A 16345-nucleotide genomic window follows, 5' to 3' on the forward strand; every position below is an offset into this window, starting at 1 on the left:
AAAGAACAAATATGTGAACCCCTTGGAGTGATGGATGCCTCGTATGTCTTCAGAGAGCTCCTTTTAGTGAGTCATGGTTCACATCAGCTGATGCTTCTTATGAACAGCAGTCTTAAAATGTTTGAGTGTCTTTTATGAATCAAAGTAGCATTAAACCAAACCTTCAAACTCATTTCATGAACTGGACTCTAGGTATGCAAACTACTGACTTCAAATAGCTTTTGTTGAAGTAATTAGTCCATAGATTCACTTACTTTTCCCTTCAGCATTGTGAATGTTTAATGATTGTGTTCAATAAAAACATGAGAAAGTAATTCTAGGGGGTTCACACACTTTTTTGCCACTATACGTCTAATGGGTATTTGTATAGATTTTTTTACATACCAATGGTTATTTAGTGGGGGGGGGGGGCTGCTAATCTCCTTGGCTAGTGAAAGCCTAGAGACCAAGGCAGATACAACTACATTACGGGCAAAATAACCAGGGTCAGGTAAAGATAAGAGTACTAACTGAGCACCAAAAACAGCCAGCATTCAAAGTTTAGATGAATAGCCAAGTGGGTCATGTATGAAAAGATCTTAGAATCATGTTTGAATGGAAGAGCTTGCAGCACCTACTGGGTCTTCTGGAGTTCCATAAAGGCTTAAAGGGAAGCAGGCTTTGCTCTTTCTTTAACCTTTTGATTCAAGCAACAACAACAAAAACTGTGATAGAGCGTGGAAGGCTTAGAACCGATCTCTATATTAGTATAGTTTGTAGTTACTGCGCTTTCCTCAAAATGTAGTGATACCAATTAAGTGATTGAAAACAAGAATAATAAATGTAAACGGCTGTGACTTTGCTGCAAGATACACACATTAATAAACAATTTTCCAATATCAAGTCACGCTGTAAACTGAGTAAGTGACACATATAATACTGTGACCTTATACGGATAAAACAGTGAAAAAAAAAAAAACTGGTCAAATGGTGAGTGATTGTTAGTCCATTCAAATAAATACTCAATATCTTCAGTGTAAATATCGCACACAGCACCCAAGAGTAGTGATAAAAGAAAAGGATCTGTCTTCCACCTCCACATAGACTGCCGCTTACCAGCTCCTATGAATCTCCTTATTATAGGAGATCGTATGTGCCTGTGGCTTGATACCCAGCCCGGGCCTTTGGTTGCTCGCAGTCAGGATCTCAGTACCTTTTGCAGGAGTATGTGACTCAATCGGGAGGTTAGTGGCAGGTATTTCTGTGTGTTTCTGATTCTTTGTCACATCCTCTGTTAACTCCAGAACCTCTGTTGCCTCCAGAGGTTCTGGAGTTAACAGAGGATGTGACAAAGAATCAGAAACAGGAGAGGTTCTGGAGTTAACAGAGAATGTGAATCAGAAACACACAGAAATACCTCCCACTAACCTCCCGATTGAGTCACATACTCCTGCAAAAGGTGCTGAGATCCCGACTGCAAGCAACCGAAGGCCCGGGCTGGGTATCAAGCCTCAGGCGCATACGATCTCCTATAATTAAGAAATTCATAGGAGCTGGTAAGCTGCAGTCTGTGTGGAGGTGGAAGACAGATCCCTTTTCTTCGATCTCTATATTATCTGTCTGAATCTCATTACTTTCTATCTATTTGATGGGTGTGTAGAGCTCAGCGCCTAAAGGACCCGCCGATTTGGTTCCAAGGTTCTTTCCAGATCAGTGCAGAGGCAGCCAGGCACACAGCAGCAGTCACTCTAATTGGCTTAGTGAACAGTCTAAGGGTATTTTCTTTTTTGTTTCTTTTATTTTTGGGGTAACTTGGATAGGCAATTGAATAAGATACTCCAGAACTATGTAAAAACAGGACGAAATGCTTACTATAGCTGTACAGGAACAGATGTCTTCTGCCAAACTCAGAACAAAATCTTCTTGTGAGAATGTAGTAGATCATAACAATCAATACCATAGAATAACTTAAACAAAATAACCCAGTGACAAGTGAAGGTCACTGTATCACCAGTGACAAAAGTGACAAAAAATAAAGTCCATAAAATATTCTCAATTTTGACTCCGTGACTTCAAACGTATGCTTCTATAACAGTTGTATTATTCCAAGTCTTCCACCACACCGCATATGAAAGTGCTTCCGTTTCCCTTAAGAAACGCACTCACCGACTTCAGGTGCCTTGCACTCTCATGCTCGGCATATACACTTTTTCCCTCAAAAAGTTAAAACATCCCACCAATGTCCAACCGTGCATAGGGTAAAAGATCTCTCCACATGAAAATAAAATAAGTTCTCCAATAGTGTGATATCGTTTAAAACAATTTGATGAATAAAAACAAATCTCCAACTATTACAATAGTTCCAAATAAAGCAAGCATAAAACAATCCTGTTACTAGCAAGTGGTGGTGTATTGTGGTCACAGCGGACCCGCGGTGTTCAACATGTATCTTACCCACATTCACTCATCAGACTCGGATCGTCACTTCCGGTTCTAATGAATAAAGAACATTCGACCTGGAGGGAAACTAGTTCAAGTCCCGAACAAAGTCCCTTATTTCAGACAAGGTTCCCCCCTGGGAACATCAGTAGTCCATGTAGCAGGCTCTTATGGCACTGGGAGATGGGCAGCAGCCTCCAGCTGAACCAATACACATAGCTTGGTTCAGGTGAACTCATCAGAGAACCTTTGCTGCTATAGGTCTGCTGGCATCCATGGTTCCACAAGCTTGTGCTCTGTGATTGCTGCACTGACTTAGCAGCTATCTAAGCTTAGATAACTGCTAGTAACAGGAGGATTGTTTTATGCTTGCTTTATTTGGAACTATGTGAGTGTAATAGTTGGAGATTTGGTTTTATTCAATAAATTGTTTTAAATTATATCACGTTATTCGAGCACTTATTTTATTTTCACGTGGAGAGCTCTTTTACCCTATGCACGGTTGAATATCGGTGGGATATTTTAACCTTTTGAGGGTAATGCCCCATACACACGATCGGATTTTCCGACAACAAATGTTGGATGTGAGCTTGTTGGCTGAAAGTCCGACCGTGTGTATGCTCCATCGAACATTTGTTGGTGGAATTTCCGCCAACAAATGTTGGCTAGCAGGTTCTCAAATTTTTCGCCAACAAAACTCTGTTGTCGGAATTTCTGATCGTGTGTACACAAGTCCGACGCACAAAAGTTCACGCATGCTCAGTATCAAGCAGAAGGAGCCGCACTCGCTATTGAACTTCCTTTTTCTTGGCTTGTCATACGTCTTGTATGTCACCACGTTCCCACGTTCGTAATTGGTGGCCAACATTTGTGTGACTGTGTGTATGCAAGACAAGTTGGAGCCAACAACCTTCGAACAAAATTCCACGGTTTTGTTGTCGGAAAGTCCGATTGTACGGGGCATTAAAGTGTATATGCCAATCATGAGAGTGCAAGGCACCTGAAATGGGTGAGTGCATTTCTTAAGGGCAGCGGAAGCACTTTCACATGCGGTGTGTTGGAAGACTTGGAATAATACAACTGTTATAGAAGCATATCTTTGAAGTCACAAATTCTGTCACAAATTTTGGAGTAAAAATTGAGACTATTTTATGGACTTTATTTTTTGTCACTTTTGTCACTGGTGATACAGTGACCTTCACTTGTCACTGGGTGTTATTTTGTTTATGTTATTCTATAGTATTGATATGATTTACAATACTTTAATATCAGCACCACTATTTACTTTTACATTTTAGGTAGAGGGTAAATAGTTTTCAATTTGATTTATTTAGAGTGGCAGCTTTAACAAAATCTCCAATCTTTCCTGCGCAGTGGTGGGACTTCAAGTGTGGGCGTGTTAAACTTGCTGACCATCAGTTATATATAGAGTGTAGCAGATGCCAGAGATATATACCCCTCCGCAGAGGAACTACTTGACATCCATGTTAACCTCCCTGGCGGTATGATTATTTCAGATTTTTGCGTCTCAAAGCGGTACAATTATTTTGCATAGAAATTTGGCGTTTTATATTGTAGGCCTGTAATTCTTAGCAATAACACACTTAGATCTGTCCACCAAGAGTCTAGTAGATATCCCGGGTATGATGAAGTTTGAAACCCAAAATCATAAATTATAATATAATAAATACATTTAAATAATTAAAAAAAATAATATAGTATTAAAATAAATTTCCCCACGATTCACTATCGCTCAATTCTGCAAGTGTTCTAATTTACTATCGCTGTTTTCTAGCTGATCTAAAGCTACTTTTGACATAAAGGGACACTTTTTGGTTGCAATGGACAATCTCAAGTTTCCAGACAGAAAAAACAGTATATATCATATAAAACTGCATGCAGGGCATGGGCCAAAGCATTGGGGACAAAAGGGATATGAAATAATTTCATACAGTACTATAATCTGTAAGATTACAGTACTGTATATGTTATGATTTTTACCTTTTTTGAATTTGCCGCCAGGCTCCACCCCCATGCATCGCGACGCTCGCAGGGAACAGAGCCTGGCACAGAGAGGCTTCGGGCAGAGGACAGAGCCCGCAGACACAGCGGGGGGACATAACAGGATCCTGGAGACAAGGTAAGTAACCAGCACCAGGATCCTGAGATGTAATCCCGAGTGTGGCTCGGGGTTACCGCTAATGGTGCTGAAATTTAACCCCGAGCCACACTCGGGAATACCATCAGGGAGGCTAAAAAATAGTTCTCCCCAGTTTTAACACTGAAGAGGATGACAGTATGAATTTCTCAGGAGAGAAGTTACTTAGCTAAGGCTTATCAAACAGTCTTTTACAAACTATAAGGGACTAGTTGGTAAGTACCTCTCAATCCCAATCGTGCGCAGTCACAAAAGAGAAAATCCCAGGTCAGATCACAATGTCCTTTGGGTAACTGGATGCTTCCTTCCAATGTCAGCAGAACATGTTCCAGTGAGGGAGAGGTTAACTTAATCCTGCTACAGGATTCTTGAACAGAGATCAAAGTAATTCCATAGAAGCACCTGAGTATAGGTCCCCCCAGCAAGCCGTAGTTGGGACCTTGATGAGCAGCAGCTTGAGGTGAGAGGTGCTACAGGTGTTAGAGAGAACAAGCTAGGTCTGTTCTGGGTGTCAAACAGAAATGAAGGAACACCCGTTCCCCACACTGCAGACACAGACAGCAATAAACACAATTCCTTAAGGTGTAGATCCTCTGCAGCCATGTAAACTCACCCTAAAATCCAGGAAGTCACCCTGGTTTTTACCATTGTCACCATGTAAGCCTACATGATGTACAAATCTCATTTGATTCCTTTCATTTACTGAAGACCTGACCCAGTTTGTTTCCCTGCGTTGTTTTCAGGTTGCAGGACATGCATAGTGGCTTAATTAATTGGACACTGCAAAGAGCAGAGAGTATTTTTATTCTATGTTCTGGATATAATTCTTAATATCTGTTCTAATTATACAAGTATGGGTGCTGTATACTGACATTTCTCTTTTCCTGTATGCTGGCTGTAATTTCCAGTTTCAATTTTTATTCTGTGTGTCTGAGGATGTTCTACAGAACCACTTTTTTCTTGTGTGGTGGGTGTCATTCTCAGTGCCTGATCTTATTCTGTGCACACAGTAATGCTGAGTACACACGATCGGACTTTCCGCCAACAAAACCATCGATTTTTTTCCGAATGATGTTGGCTCAAACTTGTCTTGCATACACACGGTCACACAAATGTTGGCCCGAAATTCCCATGGCGTGAGAACGCGGTGACGTACAAGACGTACGGCGAGATGAGAAAAAACAAGTTCAATAGCCAGTGAGACTCCTTCTGCTTGATTCCGAGCATGCGTGAACTTTTGTGCGACGTACTTGTGTAGACACGATCGGAATTTCCGACAACAAAGTGAAGTTGGCGGAAAATTTGAGAACCTGCTCTCAAACATTTGTGGCCGGAAATTCCGACAGCAAATGTTCGACGGAGCATACACGTGGTCGGACTTTCCGACAACAAGCTCACATCGAAAATTTCCCGACGGAAAGTCCGACTGTGTGTATGCGGCATTACACCTCTCTAGTTCTGGGTGTAATCCTCAGTATCTGTACTTATTCTACATGTACTGACAATGCATAGTAACACTAATCTTACCCTGCATAGTGGATGCCATTCTCAGCCTAATTTCTTATTCTGTATGTATGGACACTGTACAATAATAACACTCTTGGTTTGTATGCTGGGTGTATTCATTGGTACATGTTATTATGTCTTTAAGGACACATGGGGGTAGATTTACTAAAACTGGAGAGTACAAAACCTGGTGCCGCTCTGCATAGAAACCAATTAGTTTTCAAGTTTTTAGTCGAAGCTTAACATGGATGGAAACCCATTCTCATCCTTTCTAAACTACTGCCATAGTGGTTATCTATAAGGATATACATGCCTTCTGCATGTATCCTTACCTGTCAAATGTCTCCCCTCTGCCTGTTATGAGATCCAAAAAACTGCAGATTCTGTGGGTGGGTCTGTTGTCCAGGTCTCGGTGGGTGGAGTTGTGATGTCAGTAGACTCCCCGCCCACCTCTACACTCCCCTTTTCAACATGCATTTTCTCCTGTGTATTTCTTACACTGATCGTCTGCTATGATCACTAACATCCAGTCAAAACCCAGAAAAGTCACCACATGACTTCAGCATGCCCACTCATGCTGAGGTGTGGAGCAGCCAATCCTGGGAGAGCTGGAGAAGAAAAGAGGAGGGGATGTGAAGTACACAGAATGTCTCTCTCAGGCTTCTGCATGAGATATGTAAACCACCTGTCACTCACAGCAAGGGGGAAGAACTGACTCCTATTTCTCTGTCTGTCAGTTTTTATCTCACTGAAAAAAGATAAGAGGATTGCTCAGAGCTGGATTAACTCTTCGTGGCAAGACTGGGCACAGATGACATGAAATCCTATACTGTACAAGGTGCAAGCCTTAAAAAAAATTTGGGTTTACATCCTCTTTTGAACCAGCTGAAATTAGAAGCTGATTGGCCATCATGCACAACTACACCAGATTTTGCACTTTCCAGGTTTAATAAACCAAACCCATAGTCTTCTATTCTGCAAGTGATTCTTGGTACCTGTTGTTTATTTGCTAAATGCACTATACAACTTCCTATGATTGTTTGACATCTACTTTTTTATGGTGTACTTTCATGATTCACGCCCAAATAAAAATTTGATCGTGCCCCGTTTCTGTCGCAGCATGTCCCACTTCCTTATCACACATTAAACTTTTCTCTCAGGTTGAAATCCCTGCCTTTGTAAGGGCTTTATTGCTGTATTTGTCCATATAAGGGGATGTCCCTTCACTTCATGTCCAGATTTTCTCCAATTTAACCATATTCAAGTAGGGCAGGTAATGTAAATTAACATTTATTGTTTCATGTTTAGGAGACGTACGTAATTCAGCAGGTCTTCAGACAGATGTGTGCTTTAAAACTTCTACTGGTTACAAAACCTAAACATTTTTTACCTTAATGCACTCCTTGCATTAACCTCCCTGACGTTATTCCCGAGTGTGGCTCGGGGTGGATTTTCAGTACCAAAAGCGGTAACCCCGAGCCACACTCAGGATCGCTTTGCAGGATCCAGGTGCAGCTTACTTACCTTGTCCCCAGGATCCTGCAATGTCTGTCCTCTGTGTGCGGCAGCTGTGTCTCCGCTGGATTAATCACAGAGCCAAGCTCCGTTCCCTGCGAGCATTGCGACACACGGGTATGGAGCACGGTGCCAAATTCAAAAAGTGAAATACATACAGTACACTGTAATCTTACAGATTACATTACTGTATCAAATATTTTCACATCCCTTTTGTCCCTAGTGGTTTGTCCAGTGCCCTGCATGCAGTTTTATATTATAAATACTGTTCTTTCTGCCTGGAAACTGGAGATTGTCCATAGCAACCAAAACCATCCCTTTACATCAAAAGCAGTTTTAGACCAGCTAGAAAACAGCGATAATAAATTAGAATCACTTGCTGAATTGAGTGATAGTGATAGTGATTTGTGAGGAAATTCATCATCAAACACTGAAAGTAATGACAGTGACAATTCTGCATCTGAGCAAATTTCAGTGTTTTTGATTTGATTTTTTTATCTACCGCTTATAGGTAAATTTAGTGGTTCATTTGTGCTGTACATTGTTTAGATTCAATCTAATGTTAATTTAGCCTCTTTTCCAGCTTGGCTGTGTTGTGTGCAGTTCCACATTGTGCCTGTGGGTGTCGTTGTCATCATGGGTCAGTGTTGGAAAGCAACAAGCTGAAGTGTATGGGTGCTCTTCTGTCCTGGAGATAACTCGGCGGAGGTGGTCCTCCGAGTTGCATTCTGGGAGAGGGTATTTATGGGACAGACGCCATTTTTCGGAGAGCTTTTTGCCTCGTGGCCATCCTGGCCTAGAGGTATGTGTCAGTGAGTGCTATCTCGTGGCCTTTCCGGCTTGGAGGGTTGTGTTGCTGCAGTCGGGCAAGTAGACCCAGAAGCCTGTCTGGGGCCGGGAACTACGTGATCAGAAGAACAAGTGGGAGGAGCCATATCTACTTGTTGCCGTGTGGGACGCGCGTGTGTGTGTTTGGCGCCAAGGGAGAAGAGAAGCCTTGTGATCGTGTTGAAAGGATCGGAGTGCAGCCATGTCTTCTTTCCCATTGGTACCGTCAACTATGGGGTCCAAGATGTTCCCTACAAGTACCGCTGCGGGTGCTATGCTGACCGGAACCCTGCTTACAGATACTGGCATTTGTTTGAAGCCGCAGGGGCCGTTCATACTGTACACAGTTGGAGAAATCCAAGGGCTGGGCATGCTTTGTCACAAGTGTGAAGGACTGGCCATACATCTCCGTCCATTTGTCCGATGTTTGCAGTGCGGAGAATATTTGTTCACAGTGGACATAGGTGTGCGCAGCCTAATGCATTAGGGTGTGGACCCTTAAGCTCAAACATACATGCATGTGTATGTATCTACATCTATATGACCCCGGCACATTGATCTCCCTGCTGGCACAGTGAAAGAGAAAAGGATAAACACTTCTCTTATGGCAGAGGCGGTAAGAGGGAGATCTTTCCCATGTTCCTGTTGCTACACAGAACGATAACACTAATGCGCATGGGGGATTAGGGTGTGCCTGGGCACACCCGGCACACCCTGTGCACACGCCTATGACAGTGGAGCAACCTACAATGTCGCCCCGTGCTTATCATGTGGATTGGGCTACAGGTATTGCCACAGTGGAAACTACTGCCATTGCTGCTGGAGAGCAACAGGCCGTGATCTCATCTGCTACCGAGAGTGTTTCGGAAGGAGATGTCGCTATTACCGCTTCATCAGCGGACATCACCTTTATTTCGAGTTCTACCACACCTATCCCCGTTGCACCTGTCCAGAGGAAGGTGGGATATGTGAAGGCTTCCTGCGGCCGTGGTCGAGGCCTACCCCAGAGACTACCCGAACTGGATCCGGAGAAATATATTGATCCGGAGAAGTCCACGTCAGGAACGGGTGAGAGATCAAAGGGGAACATATCTGGGACTCTTTGTAAATATTTGCCTGCAGAGGAGTTGAGAGACTCGGAGATAGATCCTATGTCAGATCTCTCCGGTGATGATGATTTGTTTGAGACAATGTCACAGGAACTATTGTGGGCGCAGGGTGAAGACGTTGCTTCTGCCCTGACTTTCTCAGAATGGATAGCTCTAGATTCTGGGAAAACATCACCTTGTGTGGAGCCGCACAGTACTACCAAAGAGACATTGCCTAAAGTTGCTAGTTTGTTGGAGTTTGAACCGACACCCGTTGGATCTATGGTGCGTAAATCACCAAATTCTTGTGTGCCTCCTGGTTTGGGGAAAAATAGAACTTTGCCTAAACTTGCCTGTTTACAGAGAGTGCTCACCAAGCGAGTTGCCACAGAATATGGTCTGGAATTTCCCTATGGTACTCAGGAAATTATGCAGGAAATTGAGACCAATCGGGAGCAATGGTACCGTGAAGCTTCTTGGGACTATTTGTCGGTGCCAAAACCTTTCCGGAAAGTTGGGTAATCTGTTGCCATGGATGAACGCTTTAATGGATGTTTGCTGCATTGGAACTATGGTCGGCACATCTATGCTGACAAGGTGGTCATTTGCAGACCAGGAAAAGATGACATTGTGTACTTTATCACCACCGTGGATAAACTAGGAAGGAAACTGACATTGCCAGATCCCCGGTTTTATTGGTGATTATGCAAAAGAACTTTGGGGTGTATAGTTAGATAGTGTTGGTGTTTAGAGATCCCCGTGGTCAAGAGATTATATTCATCTCCGTGTCTTTAGATCCAAAGATTTTTGCTGACTGGATTTTCTTTATCGAAAAGATATAATTTGCCCAGAGATAGGGATGGACTTTTCAAGTTATTTTTGTCTAGGTCCGTTGAAAAGAAAATCTGTGGGAATGAGGCTTTGCTCCTAACTTGTTTAGTGATGATACTGTATATTTCGTGTGTGTCTAACTTTGTTTCTTTCAGGAACAACCAGATCTCCTATCAAGCTGTTAGGCTTTTCAGCTAAATAGATAGTGAGGGTTTGTGACATGTCTTATGTGAATATGTTATTGTATAAATGTTGAAACTGTAACATTTCTATACTGTCTTTTTCTCCTTTCCATCTAAGTTCTAAGTTCAAATAACTACTTTCAGGCTTGAGGGTTATATTTTGGCAGACATTGGGGACAACGTCTATTGTATTGGGGGGAGTATGTAGCGCTGGTAGATTTTTTTTAATCTACCGCTTATAGGTAAATTTAGTTGTTCATTTGTGCTGTACATTATTTAGATTCAATCTAATGTTAATATAGCCTCTGTTCCAGCTTGGCTGTGTTGCGTGCAGTTCCACATTGTGCCTGTGGGTGTCGTCATCATGGGTCAGTGTTGGAAAGCAACAAGCTGAAGTGTATGGGTGCTCTTCTGTCCCGGAGATAACTCGGCGGAGGTGGTCCTCCGAGTTGCATTCTGGGAGAGGGTATTTATGGGACAGACGCCATTTTTCGAGGAGCTTTTTGCCTCGTGGCCCTCCTGGCCTAGAGGTATTTGTCAGTGAGTGCTATCTCGTGGCCCTCCGGCTTGGAGGGTTGCCTTACTGCAGCCGGGCGGGTAGACCCAGAAGCCTGTCTGGGGCTTGCTATGGCTGGGATGGTCCTGTGCTGTCTGTCCTGCGGGAAGAAGCCGGACAATCGGGAAGATCCAGGGGAGGACTCATCTTTGAAGAGATCATGCAAGGCCGGTCTTAAAAAGGGCCTGGTGACTCGATTGGAGGACATATCCTTTATATGTCCATTTCTTTTACAATCACTACTGGGACTACAGCAAGTTTAACATTTACAACATTACAGGGCCTGAAAGCTGAAGAACACATGCCACAGACTGCTAGTAGAAAGGAAATCAGTAAAATGCATTTTATGCTATTCCTAGATGTTCCTGTCCAACAAGAACTAGCAAAAGATAAATGTTGCTTTAAACCGCCATGGGTAAATGACCACATACTATAGTCTCATATTGTGTAATTCCGTATTCTGTAGTTAAGTCAATAAAATCATTCCCTCAACATTCCTGTAAGCATAGCATGCTTCTTTGTGCTAAAGGTTTTTACAGACACTATTGAATGTGCTGTGTCACCGTGTCTACGAAGGAAAATGCTTATTACAAAGTTGTAGGCTCTTAAACAGCTTTATCATGATGGAAAAGACAAAACCATTAGGTGTTCTTAAACATAACAGCATATTTGTTTTTTGTATTTTTTCACATGATATACACTATACTACCAAAGGCATTGGGACGCCTGGCTTTATATGCACATGAACTTTGGCATCCCAGTCTTAGTTTATATATATATATTGAGTTGCCCCACCCTTTGCAACTCTAAAGCCTTGTACACACGATCGGACTTTCCGACTGGAAATGTGTGATGACAGGCTGTTGGCGGTAAATCCGACCATGTGTATGCTCCATCGGACATTTGTTGTCGCATTTTCCACGGACCAATGTCTGTTGTCGGATTTTCCGAGCGTGTGTACACAAGTCCGTCAGACAAAAGTACAAAGTACAAACACGCATGCTCAGAAGCAAGGATGAGCCAGAAGCGGACAGTCTTGAAAACTAGTGTTCGTAATGGAGAATTAACATTCGCAACGTGGCAAATTATGAAATCTTGAAATGCAGCGCACATTCTCTTCTTGATTGGGATAATAAAGCTGCTTTGCTGGTTATACTTGACTGTTATTGCAAACACATTTTGAAAGGCTTTTTTTTTTTTCTTGTGATATCAAGAATAATATTATTATGATTTTTTTTTTAATTTGGGCAAGTTACCACAACATCATTATCCCGTAGTTTTTAAGATCAAAGATACAACTGTGTTGGTGTCCCTTGTCAATTTTACATTGTATTTTTTTAAATGTAACTGCCTACTCCCAAAATGTTATTTGAAGTAAAACACATAGCCAAGTATTATTCTCCACAATTTTTTTTTATTTTTTATTGTGCATTAAAAAAATAAAATTAGACATGCTATCTGCCAATAGAACTTAACCAAAAAGTGCATTTTATGCATCCAAAAATATAGAAAATATACCAAATCAAATCATTATTCAACCAAAAAAATAATGTCAAAGCAACAACTCCAAGGCCAATAATAAATAATACGTTATCTCCTCCGATTCCACAACATATCTGGTTGATGAACGGCCGTTCAGAAACAAACTAAAAAGCACAAAATGAAAAGTGCAAAATGAAAAGTGGGAATCAACACTCACCAAAGTTAGCCACCGAAGTTAGCAGAAGGAGCCTAAAGGGTGGCACTAAAGAGCTGAAAAACAACATAGTACGTCAGTACATTCGTAATTATTGGCCAACAATTGTGTGCCGTGTGTATGCAAGACTAGTTTGGGCCAACGCCCTTCGGACAAAATTCTGGTTTTGTTGGCCAACAACCCGATCGTGTGTACGAGGTTTTACAGCTTCAACTCTTCTGGGAAGGCTGTCCACAAGATTTAGGAGTGTGTCTATGGGAAAGTTTGACCATTCTTCCAGAAGCAAATTTGTGAGGTCTGGCACTGATGTGGAGGAGAAGGCCTGGCTTTCAGTCTCCACTCCAATTCATCCCAAAGGTGTTTTATTGGGTTAAGGTCAGGACTCTGTGCAGGCCAGTAAAGTTCCTCCACCCCAAACTGTGCACTGGTCCAAATAATTTGGTGGAGGGGGGATTATGGTGTGGGGTTGTTTTATGGGGTTGGGCTTGGCCCCTTAATTCCAGTGAAAGGAACTCTTAAGGCATCATGCAATTATGTTTCAAAAAAAATGTAGAATAGGGTGGGACTTTAATTGTGCCTCAGAGGAGTGTAAACAAATAGAGTACAATACTACGATTATAGAAAAGTATTTTTTTTAGCTGCCATAAGGCAGTACCTTTTAAAAATCAAGTTAAGATACATTACAGTCTTTATGATTTGAATTCAGGGTGTGCAGGACCCAAAACATTTACAGAGGTGTGGCCTACGTGTTTCGTGGCCAGTTCCACTTTGTCAGGGCCTTGAAAGTAGCACAGTAGGACATCATATGAAAGCTACAGATAAAACCTTGATTAATTGCTACTTTCTTCTCCCCTCTCCTCTCTCCTGTGTGCTCCGTGGGCAGTCTAGTGTGAAGCTAAGGAGCTCACATTTCCTGTGGAACACAGGAGAGGGGAGGGGGAAAAGGGGGAGCAGTGAGATCAGCTGTGTGTCCTCTCTCATCCCCTACCAGAGAGGATGGACGGGCAAATAGAACGTTAATGCCGGTGTCTCTGTGCTACTGTTCCATGACAGACACGATCTCCGCTCAGAGCCGTGTGTGAATAGCAACCCCTCTGGGCCCCCCCGACAGTGGCGGAATGCCGGGCCCCGTCGCAAGTGCGACTGTTGCGACCCTGGTAATTCTGCCACTGCCACACAATGAAAAGGCCCCCAGGTGCACTACACTGCCTCAGGGACAATTAAGCACATACATACTCCCAGATACAGCCTACTTAAACCCCAATGTTACCAACATATTGTTAGGAAGGGACACCCATACCTAAGATTGACCCAACCCACAAATTTCCAAAATCTTCAACCAGCTCTGCCTTCAACAACCTATAGATTCTCTGACAACTGCTAAGACAAAGGAATAAAAGCAAAAATAAAATTCAGAGACCTGAAGAGGGAGCAGAAAATAAAAACAAAGAACCCATAAAACATGGATAAAAGAGTAAACTTCAAAAGGCGCAAGACTTTTAAACCCCACACGTCCTGATCAACACTCAATAAAGTTTTGTCACTAGCACAATTCAGACCATGTTTGAGCAGCCTAAGTCATAAGAACTGCTGCATTAGTACTTAGAATTTACTTTATAAAAATTGTGTAATTTATTGTCATTACTGTTTTCATAGGATCTGAAATTCTTGGCAAATCTGCTCGAATTATCTTCTCAACATTAGGAATTTGCATCTTTTTTGCAATTGGCTACATGATCCTGCCTCTGTTTGCCTATTTCATCCGAGACTGGAGGACACTACTGATGGCTCTGACTGTGCCTGGGCTCCTTTGCATTCCTTTGTGGTGGTGAGTTTACTGTTTAGTCCATGTTTTTCCACATGCTTTTATGTACATTGTGCACTGGTCAGCCTCACATATACTGTAGCCCTTAAAGACCTTTTAATTTTTTTTTTTTTGTTTGTCTTCTTTGCACACTGGACAGCCACCCCTCTATGTATTGACTTTTATATAAGTGTAAAATATTGTCTTTGTCTATGTAGACTGCCTTTCTAGCTGTGCAGTTTTACCTTGAAATGTGAGCCTGCTTTTTCTTTGGATACAACTTCTCTAAGGGCCTGTTCTTACCTGAATCGCACAAAAACGAGGACCGATTGGTGTGCAATTTGGTGTGGTGCGATCGTACAAAAAGTAGTGCATGCACTACATTTCACAAACGCACCACACCAAATCGCATGGTACCACATGCAATCTGGTGCAGGCTAACACACTTTTTCATTTACAACAACGTATTAAGACCTGCAGCATATTGCAAAGGCAGTACATTTTAAACACAGTGGGAAACGCACATGGAATCTCGTTCTGGTGTAAACTGGCAGTAAGTAATCATAATTCTGTTTCCTGAAACATTTTTTGACTCCAGAGTGCCTGAGATACAAGACATTTTTAAGCTACATAAATGTATCGCTACCCCTGCAGGAACCACTTGGTAATTTGGGTAATGTTCTGCGCCTCAATTCCAAGAACACCCTTAGCCCCTCTGGCACACCTGGTTGAATGAAATTTACTGTAAGCACTTATAAGAACAAAAGTATAGATACATATAACTTGGCTGTGAATTAGTACCAGGAGAAAGACGCAAGAACATTTAGTGATAAATGAACTCAATGTATTGGTACAGGCTTGAGCATAAATGAAAACGTAGAAGGTATGTTCAGACACAGTCCGCTAGACAGTATAATCATTACACCAGTAACTTAGAATAGAGTTCTGTGCCAATTGACTGGGATTAACTCTTAAATTGGCAAAGTCAGCAATAAACAGTGCATTAACTACAATGTAAATAATACTACTATAACTAGTCTAAAGTGCAAACTAGAAGAATGGCTAGGATAGTGAGCATTCCAGTTATACACAGCGGCAGGCAAATGGCATCAGGCAGCAGCACCTAAAACTGTGAGAATGATTCCTACCCCTGGAGTTATTCCTGGAGGTGTGTCACAGGTAGGCAACTTCAGTGGTTGACTACCTGGTCATGATGGTCAAACTAAAGGCTAGATAGTTTGTTTTTTAGGCACAGTGGTCCTCTGGTGGATGCCGTGGATGCTCTGTGGACCCCGTGGGATCAGTACTTCCCAATCTTTCCCTTCCTTTTTTGTCTTCCTTGTGTGGGATGGAAGGCATTCCGGTGTTGCTCATTGTTCCAGGCTGACCCAGGTAGATGTGGTATATCAACCTAAAGGGACACCGGACAGTTGCTCTAAGGGATTCTACTGGAACAGGATCATCTTTTTCCCAAAGAATGTTTTTTACTATCAAGCTTCAACCTGCCCTTACCAGCTTGAAGCTCAAGTTCTGAGAGACAGGGCATCCTGGAGTCTATGACTCTCTTGATGCTAAGCTAGTAGGTGTACTTCTTGTTAAATCTATTGCTAGACATGCGATGCATGCTTATCTTGCTTCAGGGCTTCCTCCCGAAGAGGTTCTTCATGGGACAATGTTGCTGCCCTTGTGACTCCGTTGGATCAGAAGTAGTTCATTCGTAGCAGTTTCTTACTGAAATGAATGCTTAGACTGATGGCCTTGTC

The 16345-nt window shown here is 42.4% G+C and overlaps 1 protein-coding gene across 1 annotated transcript in view; it reads left to right on the forward strand.

Moving 5' to 3' along the window:
- LOC141132375 (solute carrier family 22 member 4-like) overlaps window positions 1-16345 on the forward strand; it is a 106004-nt gene that overhangs the window by 54443 nt on the left and 35216 nt on the right. Inside the window, exon 5 of the mRNA XM_073620683.1 lies at window positions 14435-14606. Coding sequence (XP_073476784.1) covers window positions 14435-14606 — 172 coding nt within the window. The remainder of the gene's footprint in view (window positions 1-14434; window positions 14607-16345) is intronic.

The sequence above is a fragment of the Aquarana catesbeiana genome, linkage group LG03 (assembly GCF_042186555.1).
Source record: "Aquarana catesbeiana isolate 2022-GZ linkage group LG03, ASM4218655v1, whole genome shotgun sequence".
NCBI lineage: Eukaryota > Metazoa > Chordata > Amphibia > Anura > Ranidae > Aquarana > Aquarana catesbeiana.